Source organism: Solanum stenotomum, chromosome 4 (genome assembly GCF_019186545.1).
Source record: "Solanum stenotomum isolate F172 chromosome 4, ASM1918654v1, whole genome shotgun sequence".
Lineage (NCBI taxonomy): Eukaryota > Viridiplantae > Streptophyta > Magnoliopsida > Solanales > Solanaceae > Solanum > Solanum stenotomum.
The window spans coordinates 9,137,158-9,163,071 of record NC_064285.1 but is presented as its reverse complement, the minus strand read 5'-3'; the positions used below and the strand labels follow the sequence as shown (position 1 = coordinate 9,163,071).

The window sequence follows — 25,914 nt, the reverse complement described above, 5'->3', positions numbered from 1 at the left end:
TCAAAAACTATACAAAATCACCTTGAATTTCATATTTAGTTTCCGCAATATATACTCGATCTTTCGTAACAATACTCATTCAAAACGTGTTAAAAATTGAGATCTACCATGAAATCTATAGAAAAGTGTTTGAAGAGATGAAGAAATATGAAGAATTACAGAGAAGATTCTAGATGGCTATCTCAGATATTTCGATTGATTGTTTACATCTGTACACTGGGATATTTATACACAAATAATCAAAGCTAACAAACTATGAGTTCACACTATTTAGCTAACTAACTGATTCTGTTAAGTAACTAATTAACAAACAATATAAAAGGCAATGTAACAGCAACTATCTTCAATGCACTGCTATGCAAGTTGTCAATTCCTCAACAAAATGGAGCTTATTTATAAAAGAAATATATTTATATATTTTAAAGCTTCAAGATTCAACAATATTCACCACTTATGGAGTTTTTGCAAGCGTAAAAAAGAATTATTTTTATTTATAAGATTGTGAGTACAATTTTGTGTATCTCTTGGTGCTTCTCTTGTAATTGTATTCGGTGATTTGAAAGTCATTAGCAATGTATTTCTAGAATGTAGGAGGATGTACACCAGAGCCGACTCAACAATATTGAGGGCCTAAAGCGAAACTTAAGAGATGGACCCTATATTTAATTTTTTTCATCATATATACTTTTATTTAAAATCTATTTTTCTAGCTATTTTAGATGCGAAGTCATTAGGTACTGTTTTATAATCAATTTGTTTTAATGATTCCATTTCAAATGATAATCTAGCTAATTCATTCAATCTCTCTTGAGACATTGTTGATCTTAAAGAATATTTAATCTAATTTTTATTTCGAAAAAACTTCTTTCGGCTGAGGCAACGGTTACATGAACTGTTAACATTATTCAATAATGTATTTGGAAAAGAATTAAGTCTTTTTATTAGATTGAGTATTTTCATTAGATCATTATCTTCTACTTGTATTATTTCCCTTAACATTTTTAATTCCAAAAAAAAAATCTAAACCGTCAATATCAGAATAACTACTACGTGTTAAAGAAAATTCAACATTAAGACAATATTTTTTTAAAATTCTCATCATCTAGTGATCTCAATATTTTACCACTAAATAAATAATCAAAAATATTTCCATATGCTTCAATTGGTTCAAATCTATTTTGAAGTGAAAAAATAGTTTGATCTACTCTACATATATAAAACAATTAACTCTAAAAGACTCTTCAAGGAACTTTGTGATTTCGCTATTCATATTTTCATAAAATTGTTCCTTACGAAATTCAGGTTTATTTTCATCTCATATGCAATTTCCTTAGTATAAATAATAACACTCATAGTACATATAATTTTTTTAAAAAAATAACATATATAAGTAATTGTTTTTAAAAAATGGGGCCCCTAAAATATATGGGGGCCCAAGTAATGGCTTTAGTGACCTAGGGGTTAAGACGGCCCTGATGTACACCTTCTTGTGATACAATTGATCTCTAAGAATGCCGGACAATACTTTAATTTTTTGATATATTGAGTTGATCTTGAGGAAGAATGTCTCTTGATCACTTCGGCTTACAAAGCGACAATATCTTATATCTTGATTCTTGATCTAAGATCTCTCTGTGAATATCAAAAAGTTTATTGGATATTTGAGAAGTCTCTTCAAGGAGAATATATATCTCTTTTTATAGATATAAGCTAGAGTTTATAGAATACCTAAGAAAAAAACCTTAATGATTATTTGAACTTAAAGATCATGAATTGTGCTTGTCTCGTAAACGCTCAACTACTCAAATCGAATAAAAGATGCCCCATAACTTAAAACATCAACAAAAAAAAAAATGTTGACCAAGGCTGGGCTANGCATAACAAAATCCTTTAGCCAGATTGGGGGTTTAGTTTGTCTGGTGGATTTTCTGGGTGCTGTAGGAAGAGGGTCAGAGGATGAATTTTTAGCAGCGTGTGTGTTATGCTCAAGTGAGCAGTCAAAAGATATTGAAGTAGAAAGAAAATCAGGAGAGCTTGGAATGGGAATGGTAGGCAGTTGAGTTGTGACGGGTGCAGGAATAATGGTTTTATGGACTATCACTGAAGTTGGGGATTCAAGGTCTAAGAAGGGATCAATAATTTGTGACATAGGGACTGTATTAGGGGAATAGAAAGGAAAAATGGTCTCATGAAAAACCACATCTCTGCTGACAAAAACTTGCCTCTTATCAAGATCAAACACCTTATAACCCTTTTGATACAAACCATAACCAACCAGAACACATTTAGCAGCCCTGNTGTGAAAAGCCAAAAGAGAGCAAAGTTGTGGTTAACTTCAAGTTCCACTGCCTGGAGGCTTGCTTGAGACCATATAAAGACTTAAGTAATTTGCAGGCATGAGTGGACTGATTATGAGCAGAGAAACCTGGAGGCATAGTCATATACACTTCTTCTTCTAAATCACCTTGTAAGAACGCATTATACATATCCATTTGATGAATGTGCTAGTGCTTAGTGGCTGCCAATGATATTACTGCCCTTACAGTGATCATTTTTACTACCGGAGAAAAAGTGTCTTGATAATCAATTCCTTCTTGTTGGCTATATCCCTTTGCAACTAACCTTGCTTTAAACCTTTCAACCTCACCATTAGCTTAATACTTGATTTTATAAACCCACTTACAACCAATTGCCTTCTTCCCATGAGGCAAAGCTATAACATCCCATGTATGATTATCCTCTAATGCCTTGATTTCGGATTCCATTGCTTCAACCCATCTTGGATCTTTGGCAACTTGGGCATATGATTTAGGTTCTATGTCAGCAGAAAACTTAGAAACAAAACTTTGATATGAATTGGACAAGGAGTTATAGTTCACCACATCGCCTATAGAATATAAGCAGGCAGGATTAGAAGAATGAGTGCCCTTGTGAGGCATAACAAAATCCTTTAGCCAGATTGGGGGTTTAGTTTGTCTGGTGGATTTTCTAGGTGGTGTAGGAAGAGGGTCAGAGGATGAATTTTCAGCAGCGTGTGTGTTATGCTCAAGTGAGCAGTCAGAAGATATTGAAGTAGAAAGAAAATCAGGAGAGCTTGGAATGGGAATGGTAGGCAGTTGAGTTGTGACAGGTGCAGAAATAATGATTTTATGGACTATCACTGAAGTTGGGGATTCAAGGTCTAAGAAAGGATCAATAATTTGTGACATAGGGACTGTATTAGGGGAATAGAAAGGAAAAATGGTCTCATGAAAAACCACATCTCTGCTGACAAAAACTTGTCTCTTATCAAGATCAAACACCTTATAACCCTTTTGATACAAACCATAACCAACCAGAACACATTTAGCAACCCTGTAACTGAACTTATCTTGCCTGGGTAATACTGAAACATAACACAAGCAACCAATAACTCTCAAGTGATGCAAGGAAGGTGCTCTACCATACAATAATTCAAAGGGTGATCTATCTTGAAGAACAGTAGATGGTACTCTATTGATGATGTATGCAGCAGCCTCAACACAACAACCCCAAAACTTGGATGGTAAATTTCCCTAAAACTTGATTGCCCTGGCTGTTTCCAGGATGTGCTTGTGCCTCCTTTCCACCACTCCATTCTGTTGTGGAGTGTATGGACAGGAACTTTGGTGCAAAATTCCATGACTTCTGAACAAATCACTACAAGCAGTATTGAAAAATTCTGATCCATTGTCAGATCGAAAAACTTTGATATGCTGTTCAAATTGATTTAGAACCATAGCAATGAATGTTTTAAGAACACTTGAAACATCAGATTTCACTCTTAGTAAAAAAATCCATGTCCATCTAGAGTAATTATCTACTAAAGTGAGGAAGTAGTTCATGCCATTGTATGTAGTGACCTTGTAAGGTCCCCAAACATCTAAATGAATCAATTCAAAACAAGTAGTAGATCTAGTAGAACTATGCTTAAAAGGAAGTCTCGATTGCCTGGCCATAGGGCAGATATCACAATGGCCTAAAACATTACTACAATTATTGATAAGAGTAGGAATTTTCTTCAAAACTGGTAGAGGTACATGCCCCATCCTCTTATGCCAAAGTTCTGAATCTGGTACCTCTTTTGCCATTAAAGAGTGACCTGTAAGTGAATGACCATTGCTATGGTGTTCCCTCAACCAGTAGAGTCCTCCATGTTCTCTACCAATCATTTTCACCCTCCCATCGGAGAGGTCCTGAAATGTGCAGAAGTCAAGATAAAACGAAGCACAACAATTCAGCTGTTTTGTAGCCTTAGACACAGAGAGAAGGTTGAATTTAAAAGTGGGAACACACAACACATCTTTGAGAACATCACCTCCTACTAGATGACTGTTTCCTATATGTGTAATCTCAGTAGATTCTCCATTAGGCAGCTGCACTTTCCCTGTGTTGCCTACTTTAGTATGGTCAATCAGTAAATGTGAATCTCCAACCATATGATTAGTGGCCCCTGTGTCAACAATCCAACTAGGATTAGCATTAGAAGCAAGAAGAGATGTACCTGCCATGTGAGCACTAGCCTGATGACCAGCCATTTCCTTGTTCAACATCCCTAAAATCTGAGCATATTGTTCAGGGGTGAACACAGGAACAGTCACAGGAGCAGTATGGGGATTCAATGGTGGTGTTAGATCAGGTGTTGGATTCCCATCTGCATGCACCATGTTGCTAGTAGCAGTAGTGTCTCTGCGTTTGGACTTGAAGTCAGTAGGGTACCCTATCAACCTGTAACAATTCTCTTTCAGGTGGCCAGCTAGTTGACAATGACTGTATTTCATCAGTTTGAAACACTGAGTTTTGTTATGTCCTTTCGCGTGACAAAATTCACATTCCAAACCAGATTTCTTAGGCTTAAAACCTGAACCTCTAGCTGTGAATAAGGCAGTAGGATCCATTCCACCATTTCCAGCAGATATTTTCTGAGTTTCATCCTGCAGCACCATAGCATAAGCTTGGTTGACATTGGGAATATGAGATTTCATCAAAATCTGGCTCCTAGCATGAGCATAGCCATCGTTAAGTCCCATAAGAAATTGTAAAAGCCTTTGGTATTGGAGATGTGCAGCATAATCCTTAGATTTAACACAATCACAACACGGAGGAGGCATTAATGAGTCATATTCATCCCATAGGTCCTTCAGCTTGGAGTAATATGCAGAAATCGAGAGAGTTCCTTGTCCCAATGTAAAAATTGACCTATGCAATGAGAACATACGAGATGCTGTAACCTTGTCAAACCTCTCTCGTAAATCTTCCCAAATCGCATGAGCACTCGATCGAAACAGTACTCCATTGATTAGATCGCGGCTTACATTGTGCATGATCCACGATTTGACTACGGTATTACAACGATCCCAAAGCAACTCATAGTCCTTACCAAAAGTATCACATGTAATAGATCAATCCACAAATCCAAATTTATTTCGAGTGAGTAGAGACAGATGCATAGCTTCACACCAGAGTGAGTAATTCTCCATGCCAAGCAGAGGCATGCCAATAGACATTGAACTGGGAGCATCAGATGCGTGCAAAAACAGAGGGTGATGATAGTCAATTCCAAATGCATCCTTGGATCGAAGAGAATCAAGGACATGAGTTCGAATTTGAGCATCAATGGCAGCTCCATCAACATCCATCGTGACAGTGGATTTGGAACAAAATCAAGCAAAATCAAGCAATTATACAAACAACAAAGAGAAATCTCTCGATCTCCAGTCAATCCGCGAAGGAAATCCCTAGATTTACTCCTTAATGCTCTGATACCATGTTAAAAATTGAGATCTACCATGAAATCTGTAGAAAACTGTTTGAAGAGATGAAGAATTACAGAGAAGATTCTAGATGGCTATCTCAAATATTTTCGATTGATTGTTTACATCTGTACACTGGGATATTTATACACAAATAATCAAAGCTAACAAACTATGAGTTCAGGTTGTTTAGCTAACTAACTGATTCTGTTAAGTAACTAATTAACAAACAATATAAAAGGCAATGTAACAACAACTATCTTCAATGCACTGCTATGCAAGTTGTCAATTCCTCAACAAGTACGTACCTTAGTAATCATGTCAAGAGCCATCTTTGAAGAAGCGTAACCAAATGTCCCTATGTATACTACCCTATTCAAACCTGCCATGGAAGATATATTAATAACAGACCCTCCGCCCTGTTTAGCATCGCGCATATGTCTACATACATATTTGGACACCAACCATGCTCCCTTTAGGTTCGTGTTAAACATATTGTCCCACTCCTCCTCTGACAATTCCAATGAAGAGTGCTTACCTATACAACAATAATCAAATTAAGCAACTAATTTTACATACTCAAAAATTAAAATTTCTTGAACGTACCACAACATGTAACAATGTATACTCAATTAGATAAAAATAATAATAACCTGTAACTCCTGCATTGTTAACTAAGACATCGATACGTCCAAAGGTGTCCCAAGCTATTTGTACCGCAGACTCAATAGTAGCACCATCAGCAGTAACATCAAGTTGGACCGCGATTGCACATTGAGGTCCCTCTGAATTACTATTAATTTGGTCACATAGAGATTTCAGTCTCTCGACACGACGAGCAGCAGCAATGATTTTGCAACCGGATTTGGCCAAGTCGAGACAGAACTCTAGCCCGATTCCTGACGATGCACCGGTCACCATCACTACTTTTCCGCTAAGGTCTTTCCATGGCTCCATTTTTAATATACTTTGGTGTATATGCAACCAATAATGTAATAATGCACAGATCGAGACATCGAGTACTTATAACGTAATTTTGAGATTTAAATAGTCAAGAAAATAGCTAGTGGGATAGATGTTTATTGCACACACATGACACACCTCATGGATATATAATAAATAGAAAATAAAATGTCAATATTATTGTATCAGCATTTGAATATAATAAATTCAATATTTTAGAAAATTAAATGACTTTATATAAGTTAATAATAATGGCTAATTAATAACTAAATGATAAGTTATCTCTTCATTTTTCAATTTAAACAAGTAAAAATGAATATCTATTTTTAATACCGTGAACAAATAAAAATAAAGGGATGAAATACTTAAAAACACCCTTTATTTGATTAACTGAACCAAAATACACTTTCGATCTTATAATATTAGTGAAATACACTTAAAATTCTCATCAAATTTAAAAGTTTTTCCAATTCTTTGTTAAAGAAAATGATTTTTTGAAACTTTGTAGGCAATAATGGCTAAGAAGAGGATTATATATTAGAGGGGGCTAATAATTCACGCAATATATTAAATAAAGAAAAACAGGTCATCATCACGTTTGCTTATATATATGTTAACTATCACGTTTGTGTGTAATACATAACACAAAGTTTATGTATCAAGTACATTTATATTGAACATGATAAACATTAATCGAAGATTCAATAATAGTAGAGTTATGTATCAATATCTTAAATATGAATATGATACATTGCATAAAACAAATGTTATTGTAGCAGTGATGTATCAGATCAATGATAACACTAACAAAGACTAATTTAAGGCTCAAAATAAATGAGATACATTAAAAACATGTATCTTTAATAGTGATGGCCGTGCAATGGCAGATCCAACTTTTTTCTTCTTTTTTTTTGGACGTTTTTCAACAGTAGATACATTAAAAGAAATTAAATATTTTTCAAGAAAAATTTTCAACGACGATATGATTAACTAAAATTGCAAAGGTTCAATAAGATTTCAATGGGGCAAGGGGCAGAGGTAATTTTATTTTTATTTTTTAAGATGAAAAAAAAATTGGAAATTGAAGTGCTAGAAAGAAATCTACCTCTTGAATAATTTGAAATGATTAATTGAAAATAGAAAAGATTTGAAATTCAAAAATAGATTAATTGATGTAATTATGAATAGATTAGTGGCGTGAAAAAAGAAAGGAAAATATGGATATGAGATTTCAAATTAATGTATCCGGAAAAGGGGATGATGGGAGGAAAAGAAGGAATTTTTGATATTTTTCAAAATAATAAGAACAATAAGAAAATATAATAATAAATTGTGTGTAGTTAAATAACTTTTCCTATAATAATTGGTATTGGCCTTTTGATATAGTCAGAGCCTTTAGGTCCAAGAAATAATTAAGTTACGTTTGATTATAATTCTTGCCAAGATAGGTGGAATAATGTTCATGTTGAACTGTACTTAAACTGGATTTCTAAAAATGAAAAATGAGTTGAAAAGTAGATTATAAGTTGCTCATCAAATTTCAAATATAATTTGACGTTAGAACTTTAGATTTTCATAACTAAACATAGATTCTTAAATAAAGTGAAAAAAATCTACAAAGATATGGAGAGAGAAAGAGCTTTACAAAAGTAATATTATAAACACTTAACTTTTACAATTCAACACTTTACTTTGGACAGAACAATTGATTGTCACGTGAATCTGTTTTTTTTTTAACTATAGTAATATAATATTATGTGAAGTAGCATAATTGCCCTTGACAGAAATAACAAATCTGTTTGTATTGGTTATCACCGTTAGTAGAAGGACTAAAATAATTGATTACAATTAATTAAAGGTTAAACCTGGGAAGTAAGATATCAGAGGAATCAAAACCAAAATAAGCCAATAACACAGGGACTAAAACAATTATTTTCCCTATAATATATGTACCATCGAAATTACTTTGATATATGGCTCTTTTTACTAGGCTTGTCTTGAAATCATTTTTGTGATGTAACTAATTTTTAAACACAAATAAATTTGTCCAATATTATTTTTGCTTGTGCTGCATATTACGAAGCATGGAAGAAAGCATAGTTAGGATGGTAAAGTGACTGAGGAGTTTTTCCAAAACACCTATCGATGCGACTGGCGAAACAGAATCATATGATAGTGTCAACAACTATCCAATATAGCCAAGAAGTGAAGGACTATCAAGTGTTATTGGACAGATTTGAAGAATAAGACAAGAGAAACATACTTCAAGTTTCAAGTTTCTTTAGATGGTCAATCTATCTCTTTTAGTTCATACATTTGTAAAAGGAAGTTTGAGGTTGATAACTCAACTTTCTCATTGGCTTTTATAATTTTTTATTACTTAAGAATCCTCACTTGTAATATCATCATAGAGTATATTATAAACTTTATGATAATCATAGAATATTTAGTTCTCTCTAGCTCGTATTTTCTTCATGATTGTTAATTAGTAGAGGATAGATATCACATTAGGATTGATAAGATAAGACCTAGCCTTCCTTACTTGTACTTAGTCCTATTGAGAATTTTTTTTTCTGTTTATTATTAATAAAAAAAAGCCACTAGATCACTGTCTAGTGGTATAAATTTGCTAAAAAAAATAAAAGGAAGACGAAATGACCTAAGAAAAGTTCTCCATCTTTTGTTGCTATTTTCAATCTATTTTAGAAAAAATCCAAAATAGACTTATTGCCAAAAAAATATTTGACTAATAGATAATATTTATTCTTTCTTTGTAAAATCAATTGCTTGATAAGTGAAAATTATTGGATTTTGAACTGATTGCCCTTTCAATTTTTTGTTCTTCCAAATTTTTAGCTCCTAAAAAAATTAACCCTTTCCTAAAACAAATTCAATTTTTGTTTTGGATTTTGAAGTGATTGCAAATTTTATGTGACACGAACTGCAACGTCAATGTGATTGAGAGTTACTTTACGTTAAAGTGGTTTAAAAAGTTGAGTTTCATCAAATTTGAGCGCTCATTAGATAAAATTGTAAGTAGAAAAGTACAAATTATAATTCAAGCCAAATATAAAAATCTCCCAAATCATTTCGCATATTAGATATACTTTGCAATAATACAATAACTTCTCAGTGGGCTTATCACATCAAAGGCAAAATAAACCCTTATTGACATTTATCTCCAACATAAGTAGATACACCATTATATATGCGTGTATATTTTTTATGAATTCAATCAATATTTTATATCAACCTGAGATCGTTATGAGAATCTATAAACTTCAAATGAAGAATCCACCTTTATGATTAGAGTGATGAGAAAATGGGGACACCTGGTAAGGAAGTTCCAGCATCAACGATGAAGACATTACCCGAAACATATTCAGAAGAATCGTGGATTAAGTACCTCACCATTGATGTTAAAGCTGGATCTATCGTTCCCAATGTTCTTAGAGGAACGGTTCTCCTAGTATAATTATCGAACCATTTCTTTTCCATAAGGCTCCCTGTTATCTCTGATTTGAAATATCCTGGGGCTATTGAATTCACTCTGATCTTGTCTACTCCCAATTCAACCGCCATAATCTATCATTCATTAATATATATTGAGGTAAGTGTCAAAAACACATCTAAACTATCCTTTTTTTTAGTTTTATACCTAAACTTTTTAGTTTCATATCTAAACTATTGAGAGTATGAGTTTCATACCTAAACTATCACTTTTTAGTTTGAGAAACACACATAAATGGTGTGTGTAATGAACTCTCTTTTATTTGAAAAAACTTTGACACTCCACATTCCACATAAATAAAATATTTCACCTTAATAAAAATTAAATAGTAAACTATTAATATTAAATATTTAAAAATAAAATTTTAAATTATTTTTCTTACCCCACTCTACCACCTCCCTCCCCCCCAAAAAAAAAATCCATACTGCACCCTCCCCCCAAAAGAAAAAAAAAAACCACCGACTCATTCNCCCCCTCCCCCACAAAAAAAAAAATCCCTCCACTCCTAATTTTTATTTTTTTTATATTTTTCTCATTTTGTGTTAGATATGTACGTACATATATTTTTAGAAAAAAAAATTCTACTAGTGCACCGAATATAACATAAATAAATAAATTAATTAAAAAAGTCTTGCCACGGCAAGTAAAAAATATTTTCGATATGTATATATCTAACACAAAATGAGAAAAAATGGAAGCGGAAGGTTAGGTGAGAAGGGTAGAATTATTTTTTTAAAAAGATAAAATAATATCTAAATTAGTATTTGAGGGGGAAAAATGAAATAAGAAAAATTAGATACTTTTATAAAAGAGATTTTGAATTCTTTTTTGTAAGTAGGTACCTTAGTGAGCATGTCAAGAGCCATTTTTGAAGAAGCGTAAGCAAGCATCCCTATGAATACTTCCCGATTCAAACCAGCCACTGAAGAGATATTAATAACAGAACCTCCATCCTGTTTAGCATCTCGCATACGTCTACATACATATTTAGACACCAACCATGCCCCTTTTAGGCTCGTGTTAAAGACATTGTCCCACTCCTTCTCTGGCAATTCTAGTGAAGAGTGCACATTACCTATACACATTACATACTTAAAAATTAAAATTTCTTATCGTATACCTCAAATGTTTACTCAATTATAGATTACCTGAAATGCCGGCATTGTTAACCAAGGCATCAATACGTCCAAATGCATCCCAAGCTATTTGTACAGCGGACTCAATTATAGCACCGTCAGCTGTAACATCAAGTTGGATCGCGATTGCACGCGGAGGTCCCTTTGAATTACTATTAATTTGGTTGCATAGAGATTTTAGTCTGTCAACACGACGAGCAGCAGCAATGATGTTGCAACCGGCTTTGGCCAAGTCGAGACAGAACTCTAACCCGATTCCTGACGATGCACCGGTCACCATCACTACTTTTCCGCTAAAGTCTTTCCATGGCTCCATTTTTAATATACTTTGGTGTATATGCAACCAATAATGTAATAATGCACAGATCGAGACATCGAGTACTTATAATGTAATTTTGAGATTTAAATACTCAAGAAAATAGCTAGTGGGATAGATTTTTATTGCACACACACGACACACCTCATGGATATATAATAAATAGAAAATAAAATGTCACTATTATTATATCAGCATTTGAATATAATAAATTCAATATTTTAGAAAATTAAATGAATTTATATAAGTTAATAATAATGACAAATTAATAACAAAGTGATAAATTATCTCTTTATTTTTTAATTTAAACAAGTAAAAATAAGCATATGCTTTTAATATAGTGAACAAATAAAAATAAAGGGATGAAATACTTAAAGACACTGACCCTTTACTTGACTAACTGAACCAAAATACACTTTCGATCTTATAATATTAGTGAAATACATTTAAAATTCTCGAAAGTGTTTCCAATTATTTGTTAAAGAAACTGATTTTTTAAAACTTTGTAGGCAATAATGGCTAAGAAGAGGATAATATATTAGAGGGGACTAATAATTCAAGCAATCTATTAAATAAAGAAAAACAGGTCATCATCACGTTTGCTTATATATAAGTTAAATAAAAATTACACGGTAGGGTATATATAATAATTGGTATTGGCCTTTTGATATAGTCAGAGCCTTTAGATTAGGGGTGTACATGATCGAGTTGATTTGGATTTTTCAAATATTAAATCAAATCATTTGTGTAAAATTTTTAAATTTATAAATCAAACCAAACTAATAAAATTTGGATTTTTTCGGGTTTTTCAACCTCGGGTTGATTCGGGTTTTTCAAATACCAAACCAAATCATTGTGTCGAATTTTTAAATTTATAAATCAAACCAATCTAATAAACCTCAGTTTTTTTCTTTAGATTTTTGAATTTTTCCGGTAAAGTTTGCATACAAACATATAATTAACTTGTACTCCAAATATTTTCTTTAGTCCAACCAAAATACAATTATCTAAGGTGTTTCTTAAGAAAATAACACAAAATATGAGATGAGTGATGCCAATAAAATATTCAATAAAAAATAATAATGAAATCATCATATAAAATAAATATTGCAAAGTCATAATGAAAATGATCATAATTTAGAAGTACTAAATCATGCTAAAATAAGTTTAATAAGTATAATTACATTACTAAATATTTAAGGAAAATTAAAATTAGATTATGTATTTTAATTGTCTAAACCAATGTAAAACTAAAGAACAAATATTCAATATTATTGTCATTCTTAGTGTTGAATGATTTTCTTTTTGTATTAGTATTAATTTGATTTTGATTTAGGTTTTATTATAATTATCAACATCTATGAATGTAACATCCCGCACCTAGAAATGACTATAAAGAGTTTAAAATATGAAAATATTGATTTTTGGAAAGAATAAGGAAATCTGGAAATTTTGTCTAAGTTTAGAAAGTGAGTTTTGGCCATTTTCAAACGGCCATAACTCCTAGCTCAGGAGGATTTAGGAGCAGATCTTGATATGGTTGGAAAGACCTTGGAGATATCTTTCCAACGCCGCTGAGATTGCATGATTTCAACATCATATGAGTGAGATATGTCTTTCGAAAGTTGGGCAGTTGGATTGAGGAAAGTCCCAAACCGGATTTAGGGAAGGGCAAAGTAGTCTTTTCTCTAATTAATTTCCTAATTTGATTTTAGGGATTTATTGGGGTAAAAACATGACTTAGTCAGTTTGGAGAATTGAGAAAATACGCTTAGGGCTTGGAGAAGAGAGAAAAGAAGAAAGAAAGGGAGAAAAAGGCAAGAATTTGTCAAGATCATCCAAGCTTGCAAGTGAAATTCGTCGGGGGTGATCCCTATTAAGGTATGTGAGATATATTCATGTTGGGCTAGTTCACCCACACTCTCATCTTATTTCCATTCAGAGAATGGTTGTTGATTGAATGAAAAGTTAGGGAGTTCTTGAAGAACTTTGTTGAAATTCGTTAAGTTCTTGTTGGTTGAATTGTTGATGCTTGGGAGTTGAGTTGATTTATGTTTCCGGGCTGTTTTCGAGTTAGATTGATTGTGTATTGAGGTTTCAATTGATCCTAAGTGTTTGGAGAAGGAACTAGGGAAGATTGGAGGGCTTAGAGATGAAAAACGGAGAAGAAAAATCGAGAACACCTGGGTAATGGGGCTGAGGCGCCGCGCCAGCCAGCGCGCCCCAAAGCAGCCTCTGAAGTTTTGGCCTTGGGGCACTGCGCCAGCCAAAGTGCCCCACAGACTTCTCTGAAGTTTAGGGCCTGGCACCCCAAGCCTCTCAGAGCGCCAAGGATGCCAGTTCACCCCATTCTTCCCCCATCTTTTCGTATTAGTTTCTAATCGATGTACCTACGTTTTCTAGTTGAATCCAACACTCTAAGGTACATCTAAACATCATGAAATCATCCATAAACATGAGATCATGAACCTTGAATCCATAATTCAATTCAAGGAAAGTTAAGATCAAAGTCAAAGAAGTTAAGAGTCAAGTTTAGAAGTTAAGAAACAAGTCAAAGCAAAGTTTCTTAAAGTTTTCAAGAGTCTTTAACAACCGTTTTAACTTCGTTTTTAGGCTCTAGTTTCAAGTTAAGCAAAGAGTAAAGAGTTTAGTTCATTTCTCAAAAAGCTATAAGGGGACTTAATATTCCCAAAGAGTTTATAAATGTTTTCACATTTGAGCAAAAAAGGGAACATCGATTCCAAGAGAGCTTTTAAGCTAAGTTTTGAGTAATTATCTCAATTCAAAGAAAGAGTTTTATTTTTACAAACATATGAGCTAAGTATATTTTGGAAGTAGTATTAAGCACCGATATGGGGATGCGAGTTCATATTAACTCAAGTCTCCATAAACCATGTAGCCATCATGGGTAGTAAATGATCATACTTTTTAGATGACTCGTTAAGATGCTTTTAGCATAGACTAGTGGATCCACTAAGTTAAGCGTTCTATATGACGACAAAGTATAGGACAATTCTGACAGCGTAGGCAAGACGTCGTATCACCACTTAGGCTCATAGTGGTGGTTGTCGGTTAGAGAATCTCCCACAAAAGTTATATTACTTTTATATTTAAGTAAAGTTGAGTTTGTTAGTGCTTTATATTTAACGAACTAAGTTGTTTACAATGTTTTACAAGCTTTATATATATTGCATGTGTCTTATTGCTTTATATTGAGTTCAGTTGTTCATGAGTTAAACAGAGCCAAGGTAAGTGTTCATTTGTACTCCTTTCAAGCTTAAGTTGTGGTTTAGCATTCCAACTCGCATACTCGTACATTCAATGTACTGATGTCAGTTGGCCTGCATCTTATTATGATGCAGACACAGGTAACCAGGATCAGCATCCAACGCGCCGTTGAGCCAGTTGAGCACTCCAGAGTCAGTGGTGAGCCTCGTTGCATTCCGGAGGACTCTTTTATTTCGCTTTCCTAGTTTTCTTTATTAGGATATTGTAGGGTCTATCTCAACATCCATCTCAGTATTATAGAGGCTTCATAGACAGTCAGACAGTTAGTATTGAGTCTCTCATCTATGTATTTGCAGATACTTTGTTTTGAGACATAAGTTGCCATTTTGGCTAAGATGTTATCATTTAAACTATTGTAATGAGTTTATTCCGTTGAGTTAAGTAAGCCAGGCCAAGGGTCCGCATGGGGCCAACGATGGTCTCCGAGTGCCGGCCACGTCCAGGGAGTAAGCTCGGGGCGTGACAATGAACTATAATCTTTATTGGACCATTCCGAATTCTAAGTTTTAAACTTGAAATAATATATTAAAAGATATAAATTATGAAATAGTATAAGAAATATTTTAAAATTATATCTATGTAAATATTTTTATGTATCAAATAAAATTTTAAAATTACATATATAATGTTGGGTTGGTTTTTTTTAGTTAAAACCAAACAATCCAAATATAGTCGAGTTTTTTTTCCAATACCAAACCAAGTCAAACCAAACCACTAGTCGGGTTTTTTATTCGGTTTGACTCGATTTGCGGTTTGATTCGGTTTTCGGTTCGATTTTGTACACCCCTACTTTAGATCCAAGAAATAATTAAGTTTTGTTTGATTATAATTCTTGCCAAAATAGGTGGAGTAATGTTCATGTTGAACTGTACTTGAATAGGATTTCTAAAAATGAAAAATGAGTTGAAAAGTAGATTATAAGTTAGTTTATCAAATTTGAAGTTGAATTTTAGATTTTCATAACTAAACATAGATTCTTAAATAAAGTGAAAATATTCTACAAAAAGATGGAGAGAGAAAGAACTTTACAAAGTAATATTAAAAACACTTAACTTTTACAATTCTAACACTTTACTTTGGACAGAACAATTTCTTCCGAAATGTGTTTGTCACGTGAATCTGATTTTTTTTCAACTATTAATATATATGTGAAGTAGCATAATTGCCCTTGACAGAAATAACAAATCTGTTTGTATTGGTTATCACCGTTAGTAGAAGGACTAAAATAGTTGATTATAATTAATTAAAGGTTAAACTTGGGAAGTAAGATATCACAGGAATCAAAACCAAAATAAAACAGTAACACAGGGACTAGAACAATTATTTTCCCTATAATATATGTACCATCGAAATTATTTTGATATATGGCTCTTTTTACTAGGCTTGTCTTTGAAATCATTTTTGTGATGTAACTAAATTTTAAACACGAATAAGTTTGTCCAATATTATTTTTGCTTGTGCTGCATATTACGAAGCATGGAAGAAAGCATAGTTGGGATGGTAAAGTGACTGAGGAGTTTGTTCCAATGCATCTACCGATGCGACTGGCGAAACAAAATCATATGATAGTGTCAACAACTATCCAATAAAGCCAAGAAGTGAAGCACTAACAAGTGTTATTGCACAGATTTGAAGAAGAAGACAAGAGAAACATACTTCAAGTTTCTTTAGATGGTCAATCTATCTCTTTTAGTTCATACATTTGTAAAAGGAAGTTTGAGGTTGATAACTCAACTTTCTCCCGGGCTTTTATGATTTTTTATTAGTTAAGAATCCCCACTTATAATATCATCATAGAGTGTTGTCATGCCCCGAGCTACCCCCGAGACGCGAACACCGGACCTAGGATCACAAGTGATCCCAAGCTAACCATGCTGGCATGATCATGAGCATACTAAATATAATGTGAATAACAGAAACTGTGCAGAAGCTATAATCATAAATAAAATGAAAAGATGAGGAATACCCATATACTATAACTGAGATAAATGATAACTGATGAGTTTAATACAAGGAAGATATTAACTCAATACTAAGCTGAATCTAACTATGTCTGAAATAAGCCTCTAAACTGACTAGAAGTGCTGGGACATGCCCCAGCTAAGTCTAGAAAATCTGAAACTAAAAGACTGAAAACTAAAAGATGACATGACTATTGTCCTCGAAGAATGAGGACTCACCACTGATACTGTTGAACTGGAGATCGGGAACCGATCTAAGCGTGATCTGGATGCTGAGAACCTGAACCTACATAACGAGAAGATGTAGCGCACATATGCGTCAGTACTTGAAAGGTACTGAGCATGCAGGATAAAGTAAAGCTGAAATAACATATAACTGAACAAAGCAATAAAGCAATGAAATAATCTGAACATGATATAGATACTAAAAATACTGAATACTGAGCTAACTGATGCAATGACCAAATTTATAACATGTTGAGACTGAATACTAACTGTACTGAAATATGGTCAATGCAATAGAGTCTGATTGAACTATGGGAGCTACTAATAACCGACATAAAACCACATGATCTAAATGTGGAGTCCGATGTATACGCCCTATCGAGAAGACCTAATATACCCTGCCAGAGGTATAAAGGCATGCTGGCGTGTCACTAAACTGATGTTGCCCACAGAGGGGACTTACACCTACGTGGCTCGTAGTTCTGGAGCTATATGGGTACGCTGAACCCTAGTCCAACTCAGTATTATGCTACTCCCATTAGATTAAGTGATTAGCACATTATGACTGAATTTCTGTAAGTTACTGGATAGCTCGAATTGAACATGCAAATTGAGAATGCAACAATTAATCTAATAGTGATGCATTAATAACTGAGGCATGTATAACTGAATAACTGAGATATCTGACCTAGCATGTGTAATTCAACAACTAAAGAAATACACAGCTAGGGTTCTGAAATTCATGCATTAAACTGAGAAATAACATGATAATCTGATTTGGAACATGTTAATGATGATGTGCTGTAATTCTAGAAACCCCAGGTCTATTCAAAATAAGGGAATCAAGAAACTGACTGAATTCTAGGGACCTAATGCGTGAAAGGAACCCACTAGTGAAATCCCACATACCTGGTGACGAATTCCACGGAGAAATCTTTCAATTTCGGGGCTGAAATTGATGGAACCTTGTTGCGTTCTTGAACTAGGGTTCTTGATCTTTTTCTCCTCTCTTGCTTCTAATTTTCTAAATTTTGATTAATGATTTTGACTAAGGTAAGTTCTAGTTATGTTTCTAGGCTAAAACCTCATGATTTAGGGTCTAAACGACGTATCTTAGGGGTTAAACGAAATTGGAAAAGACCAAAAGACCCCTGACTTAACTGCTGTCGGAGTGACCGACGGATTGGACTGACGGGCCGTAGGTCAATCAACGGTCCGTCGATTGGAGTCGTCGGTCGAGTCTGCTCGACAGGGCTTCACTAAAACAAAAATAACTTTTTACTCGGATGTCGGATTTTAGCAAAATCGGTGGCGTTGGAAAGTGGATTCAATTATCTATCATATCATAGGTCATGGGACACATAATTCCTTTTGTGCTAAAAGTTATGACCATCTGAAGTTGATCCATCAATAATTTTCAGCTAACTGGCTGTTGACCCTCATCTACGGTCAAACCTACGGACCGTTCATCGAATGACGGTCCGTGCTGGTTGATCGTAGTTTGTGTCAGAGGCTGGGTAAGGAAAGTCTCGATCCACGGACACAGACCACAGACCGTGGTCTGATCTACGGACTGTGGGTCTGTCCGTGAGTCGGGACTTAGCTAATTTTTTGAGCTGGTTTGGGGAGGGGTTGTAGTGGTGAACCACGGACCATCAGCACGGGCCGTGGTTTGACCTACGGTCCGTGGATGGCAACTGTGGGTTGCACCTGTAACTTCTCAAAATCTGCATTTTTGGTCTGTTTTGGATTCGGGGTGTTACATTATCTCCCCCTTGAGACCATTCGTCCTCGAATGAAGACTAAACTAGCTGAAATAGAGGGAGAGGGCTGCAATCCCTACCACTAAACACTGAGAACTGAATTTCTGACTGAACTGAGTTCCTAGAACATGTAAATATGCTAAAAATGCAAGTACATTTGAAGGAACATGATTCTAAGACTGAATTTTACGCATGAATGACTGAAAAACTGAAGAGGAACTATTACCTCAAGCTGGAATGGAATCGGAAGGAAAGAGGTGAGGATACTTGGACTTCATGGCTGCTTCTGCTTCTGCTTCCCAAGTAGCTCCCTCTACTGTCTGACTCATCCACAAAACCTTGACTGAAGCGACTTCTTTATTTCTCAACCTTCTAACCTGACGATCGAGAATCTCAACTGGTACATCGTCNCTCCCTCTACTGACTGACTCATCCACAAAACCTTGACTGAAGCGACTTCTTTATTTCTCAACCTTCTAACCTGACGATCGAGAATCTCAACTGGTACATCGTCATAAAAAAGGCTATCTTTCACGGCCACACTCTCTAATGGCACATGGATGCTGGATCAACCACACACTTCTTCAAAAGAGAAATGTGAAAGACTGGATACACTGCTGCTAAGTCTGCTGGCAACTCTAACTCATAAGCTTTCCTTTCTTGCAAAATCTCATCATACCTTTCATAGGTGACACTTTCAGGAAAACCCAATCATCAACTTGGAACTCTAGTTCCCTTGTTCTCACATCTGCATAAGATTTCTGGCGACTCTGGGCAGTCTTAAGTCTATCTCTAATGAGTTGCACTTTCTCCAAAGCATCAAGGACTGAATCTGGTCCTATCAAGGCTGCTTCACCTACTTCAAACCAACCAACTGGAGATCTACATCTACGCCCATACAATGCCTCATAAGGGGCCATCTGAATGCTGGAATGGTAACTATTGTTGTAGGCAAACTCAATAAGAGGAAGGTGATCATCCCAACTACCCTTGAAGTTGATCACACAAGCTGTCAACATGTCCTCTAAGGTCTGAATGGTACGCTCTGCCTGACCATCCGTCTGTGGATGAAATGTTGTGCTAAGGTTAACTTGAGTACCAAGACCCTTCTGAATGACTTCCAGAAATGAGAGGTAAACTGAGGACCTCTATCTGAGATGATAGACAAAGGAACCCCATGCAATGTCACAATCTCATTAATGTAAAGCTTGGCGTAATCCTCCGTCGAATCTGTAGTCTTGACCGCCAAAAAGCGAGATGACTTAGTAACCCTATCAACAATCACCCAAATGGAGTCATGCTGTCTGCGAGTACAAGGTAAACCTGTGATAAAGTCCATGTTGATCACTTCCCACTTCCAAGTAGGAATGTCAATCTTTTGAGTCATACCTCCTGGTTTCTGATGTTCTACCTTGACTTGCTGGCAATTGGGGTACTTAGCCACAAACTGCTATATCTCTTTCCATACCATTCCACCAATAGACTTCCCGCAGATCGCAGTACATCTTAGTGGCGCCTGGATGGATAGAATATCTGGAATTATGGGCTTCTGCGAGAATATGTTGTCTCAATTCACCCACATCAGGAACACACAATCTACCCTAATAGCGAAGTAGACCATCTCCCCCATGGGAGAAAACCTCCACTCTCTGATTGTGGACTGCACCCTTAATCTCAAGCAAGATTGGATCACAATCTTGCTTTTCTTTAACCTCTACTACCAAAGAAGATTCTGCCCCATTTTGAACCGTTACACCACCATCTGATATGCTCATAAGACGAACTCCTAGGCGAGCAAGTCTGTGAACATCCTTTGCTAGCTCTCTTCTTTCTTCCTCAACATGTGCTACACTACCCATGGATAATCTGCTAAGAGCATCTGCTACTACATTTGCCTTACCCGGATGGTAATGCACACTCATATCATAATCTTTGAGGAGCTCAAGCCACCTTCTCTGGCGAAGATTCAACTATTTCTGGGTGAATACATACTGGAGGCTCTTATGGTCTGTGAACACATCTACATGAACACCATACAAGTAGTGTCTCCAAATCTTGAGTGCAAACACCACTGCTGCAAACTCGAGGTCATGAGTTGGATAAATCTTCTCATGTACCTTAAGCTATCTAGAAGCATAAGCTATAACCTTACCTAGCTGCATCAACACACAACCTAGGCCGACTCTGGGTGCATTACAATAGATCACATAACCATCTGAACCCTCTAGTAGAGGCAAGACAGGAGTTGTAGTCAACCTAGTTTTCAATTCTGTGAAGCTTTTCTCACAATCATCTGACCACTGAAACTTAACCTTTTTCTGAGTCAACCTAGTCAATGGTGAGGCTATGGATGAAAATCTTTTCACGAACCTTCTGTAATAACCTGCTAGACCCAAGAAACTTCTGAAATCTGTAGCAGAGGTAGGTCTGGGCCATTGTTTCACTGCTTCTATCTTCTGGGAATCTACTCGAATTCCTTCACTAGACACAATATGCCCAAGGAAGGCAACTGATTGTAACCAAAACTCACACTTGTTAAATTTTGCAAATAACTGGCGATCTTTGAGAGTTTGCAGAACTACCCTCAAATGACTCGCATGTTCTTCCTCATTCCTAGAGTAAATGAGGATATCATCAATAAAGACGATAACGAACAAGTCTAAGTACTGCTTGAACACTTTGTTCATCAAATCCATGAAAGCTGCAGTAGCATTGGTTAGTCCAAATGATATAACTACAAATTCGTAATGACCATACCGAGTTCTGAAGGTTGTCTTCGGAGTGTCACTATCTCTGGCTCTAAGATGATGATAACCTGATCTGAGGTTTATCTTTGAGAAATGACTAGCACCCTGAAGTTGGTCAAACAAGTCATCAATCCTGGGGATATGGTACTTATTCTTGATTGTGACCTTGTTCAACTGCCTATAGTCAATGCACATTCTGAGAAAACCATTTTTCTTCTTCACGAACAACACTGGCGCATCCCATAGCAAAATACTAGGTCTGATGAAGCCCTTATCTAGAAGGTCTTTCAACTGCTCTTTCAATTCCTTAAGCTCAGCTGGAGCCATTTTGAAAGGAGGGATAGAGATAGGCTGGGTATCTGGAAGGAGATCAATTCCAAAGTCTATTTCCCTTACGGGAGGAACTCCGGGAAGATCTTCTAGGAACACTTCTGGAAACTCACTGACTATAGGAACTGACTCAAGAGTTGGGGATTCGGAACTAGAATCCTTAACCCCAACTAGATGATAGAGATAACCCTTAAAGATCATCTTTCTGGCCTTAAGGTAAGAAATGAATCGACCCATAGGCGCTAAGCTACTACCCTTCCATTCTAGGATTGGTTTGTCTGGAAACTGAAAACAAACAATCCTAGTTCTACAATCGACTGAGGCATAACAGGAATGTAACCAATCCATGCCTAGAATGACATTGAAGTCTACCATTTCTAACTCTACAAGATCTATTGAGGTGACTTTCTGAGAGACTATGATAGGGCAATTTCTGTATACCTGTCTAGCTATAACTGAGTCACCGACTGGAGTAGAGACTGAGAAGGGTTCTGAAAGAGTTTCTGGGCTAACACTAAATTGGACTGCTATGTAAAAAATTACAAAAGACAGAGTAGCCCCTAGATCTAATAAAGCATAAACATCAAGATCAAAGACTCGTAACGTACCAGTGACTACATCAGGAGAATCTTCCTGATCTTGACGAGCCTGAAGAGCATATAGCCTATTTTGGCGTTGTCCGCCACCAGTACAAGAAGAGTTACCCTGCTGAGTCGGGCGACTTGCTGGTGCTGCTGAAGTTGTAGACTGAGCTCTACCATTATTTCCTTCTTGACCCTGTCTAGAAGGACAATCCTTCAATCTATGACCAGACTAACCACACCCAAAGCATCATTCCTTACCTGCAAGGCACTCGCCCGAATGGTTCTTACTACATTTCGGGCAAGTTGGGTAGGTTTTGGTGCCTGAAACACTACCTTGAGACTTAGAGCCTGACACCCTACCTTTCTGATCATTACGGAACCTGGGGGATGAAACACTAGCTGATGAAGGTGCTGGAGTCGAAGACTTCTGCTGAAACTGCGAGCGATTTCCACCTCCCAATTTCTGTTGGGAATACTCGTAGTTACCTGTTCTTGCTTTCTTAGTCTCCTTAGTATGTTCCCTAAGATTATCACCCTTAACCTGCTGAGCATGAGTCATGAGCCTAGAGATGTTGATGTCATCTAACAACATAGCATTCCTGCACTTTGTTTTCACTAAGTCTGATACTCCATACAGAAACTTATTCATCTGAGCCCTGGAATCAGCAACCATGTGAGGAGCATACCTGGAGAGTTGGTTAAACTTGAGCCCATACTCTTGGACAGTCATGTTACCCTGCCTTAAGTTCATAAATTCCTGGGCCCTTGCTTCTCTCAACTCTATGGGGAAAAACCTGTGCAAAAAGGTTTCGCTGAAACAATCCCAAGTAATAGGAGCGGCATATGTACCTATGTTCTCCTTCCACTGAGTATACCAGATATGAGCCACATTCTTAAGTTGGTAAGATGCTAACTCAACCCGATCATTCTCAGTGACCTGCATCACCTCAAAGATTTTCTTGATCTCATCTAAGAAATTCTGGGATCTTCACCAGTCTGCGATCCTAAGAACTCAGGCGGATTCATCCTAACAAAGTCACGGACCTTTGCTGCTGCTGATCTACCATTTGTATTCACATGAGCTTAAACTCGCTGATTGTTCTGGTTAGCGACACTCTGAGCCAATATCTAAATGACATTCCTGAATTCAACATTCGACACTTCTTGATATGGAACTGGAGGAGCTACGTTTGCGTTCCTGGCATTCGCATTCCTGGCGTTAGCTCTACTAGGAGGCATAATCACTGAAACGTAAAACGTCGAGTTAGAATGGAATTAGATCATACCTTACGTATGATAAGAGTAACAAGAAAATGAAGATTTCCTAAAACACTTTGTGGCCTCCCCTCATTAGATGTGGTGCGCACTACACATCTATGAAAATGACTCTACCTAGTGCAGCTTTTCAGACATCCTAGGACACTTAAACCTAATGCTCTGATACCAAGTTTGTCACGCCCCGAGCTACCCCTGAGACGCGGACACGGGACCTAGGACCACAAGTGATCCCAAGCTAACCCCGCTGGCATGATCATGATCATACTAAATATAATGTGAATAATAGAAACTATGCGGAAGCTATAATCATAAATAAAATGAAATGATGGGGAATACCCATATACTATAACTGAGATAAATGATAATTGATGAGTTTAATACAAGGAAGATATTAACTCAATACTAAGTTGAACCTAACTATGTCTGAAATAAACCTCTAAACTGACTAGAAGTGCTAGGACATGCCCCAGCTAAGTCTAGAAAATCTGAAACTAAAAGACTGAAAACTGAAAGATGACATGACTATTGTCCTCGAAGAATGAGGACTCACCACTGATGCTGCTGAACTGGAGATCGGGAACCGATCTAAGCGTGATTTGGTGCTGAGAACCTAAACCTACATCACGAGAAGATGTAGCGCACGTATGTGTCAGTACTTGAAAGGTACTGAGCATGCATGATAGAGTAAAGCTGAAATAACATATAACTGAACAAAGAAATAAAGCAATGAAATAATCTACACATGATATAGATACTGAAAATACTGAATACTGACCTAACTGATGCAATGACCAAATTTATAACATGTTGAGACTGAATACTGACTGTACTGAAATATTGTCATGCCCCGAGCCTACACCCTGGACGTGGCCGGCACTCGAAGACCATTGCTGGCCCCAAGCGAACCCTTGGCTTGGCTTACCTAACTCAGCGGAAAACTTAACTCAACAGAAATAACTCAGTGCAATGAAAGGTCATAAAGCAACCCAACTGATAAAAACTGGCCAAAAGGCAACTTGGGTCTCAAAATAGAATATTTACATAGATAAGAGACTCAATACTAACTGACTGACTGTCTATGAAGCCTCTATAACACTTAGATGGATGTTAGGACATACCCACAACATCCTAATAAAGCAAAACTAGGAACACAAAATAACAGAGTCCTCCGGAATGCAAAAAGGCTCACCACTGACTCTAGAGTGCTCAACTGGATCAACGGTGTGATGGATGCTGATCCTGGGTACCTGTGTCTGCATCATCATAAGATGCGGTCCAACTGACATCAGTACATTGAATGTACGAGTATGCGAGATGGAAAGCTAAGCAACATAAGCTAGGAAGAAATCTGGAAGAAACTGAATAACTTACCTGGCTCAACTCAACTCAACCTGACTGACTCATTTCAATATAAGGCAATTTAAAACAAGTGCAATATAAAGAAAAGTTGTTTAAAACCTGCTATAAACTCTGTGTGTATACAAAGATACAATAAGCCTGAGATGTATGTAGAAATACAATGAACTCATGTATATAAAAATACAATAATTGTTGTGGGAGTTTCTCTAACCGACAACCATCACATAAGAGCTATAGTGATGATACAGCGATCAACCTCATGCTGCCAGAGCATCCTGTACCCGGCCAAAGGTATAGGACCTGAACTGCCTAATGGATCCACTAGTCTAATTTGAAAAGGATTCATCTAAAACATATAAACCTCTTCTACCCATGATGGCTACATAGTTCTATGGGGGCTGTGAGTTCTTTGAACGCTCCCCCAATTTGGTGCTCGATACTACTCCCAAAAAGGTACTGGCTCTTATATTCTTAAAACATATGTCTTCCTACTGATTTGAGATAATTACTCAAAAACTTAGCTCAAAGGCTATCTTGGAAATCTCAGTTTCTTCTCTTGCTTCATTTAGAAAGCGATTACTCTTTTCTGGAAAACTAGCCCGAAGGCTCTTTGGAAATCTGAGTTCCCAATCTTGTTTAAATGTAAAAACATTTCTTTAAAACTTCTTTGGGAATACATTGT

At 36.1% G+C, this 25,914-nt stretch overlaps 2 protein-coding genes across 3 annotated transcripts in view; both read right to left on the bottom strand.

Annotated features, from left to right (window-relative positions):
• Positions 1-25,914, bottom strand: part of LOC125863200 (uncharacterized) — a 42,468-nt gene that overhangs the window by 3,658 nt on the left and 12,896 nt on the right. The window contains exon 4 of one of the 2 annotated variants that reach the window (XM_049543370.1): positions 6,080-6,153. In XM_049543370.1, the coding sequence (XP_049399327.1) occupies positions 6,080-6,153 (74 nt within the window). Of the gene's footprint in view, positions 1-6,079; positions 6,310-25,914 lie in introns of both variants that reach the window. The other variant, XM_049543371.1, reaches the window with a different exon arrangement.
• Positions 9,816-11,828, bottom strand: LOC125863199 (uncharacterized). Its single transcript, XM_049543368.1, has 3 exons — positions 11,394-11,828; positions 11,088-11,320; positions 9,816-10,319 (listed from the first exon to the last, which is right to left on the bottom strand). The coding sequence occupies exons 1-3, from the start codon at positions 11,695-11,697 to the stop codon at positions 10,041-10,043; spliced, it is 816 nt and encodes a 271-aa protein (XP_049399325.1). The 5' UTR covers positions 11,698-11,828; the 3' UTR covers positions 9,816-10,040.

Coding starts and splice junctions, on each gene's coding strand:
- LOC125863199 (XM_049543368.1), bottom strand. CDS start 11,697: ATGGAGCCATGGAAAGACTTTAGCGGAAAAGTAGTGATGGTGACCGGT. Junction 11,321..11,393: donor TAACAATGCCGGCATTTCAG/GTAATCTATAAT, acceptor TAATGTGTATAG/GTAATGTGCACTCTTCACTA. Junction 10,320..11,087: donor CTCTTGACATGCTCACTAAG/GTACCTACTTAC, acceptor AATGAATGATAG/ATTATGGCGGTTGAATTGGG.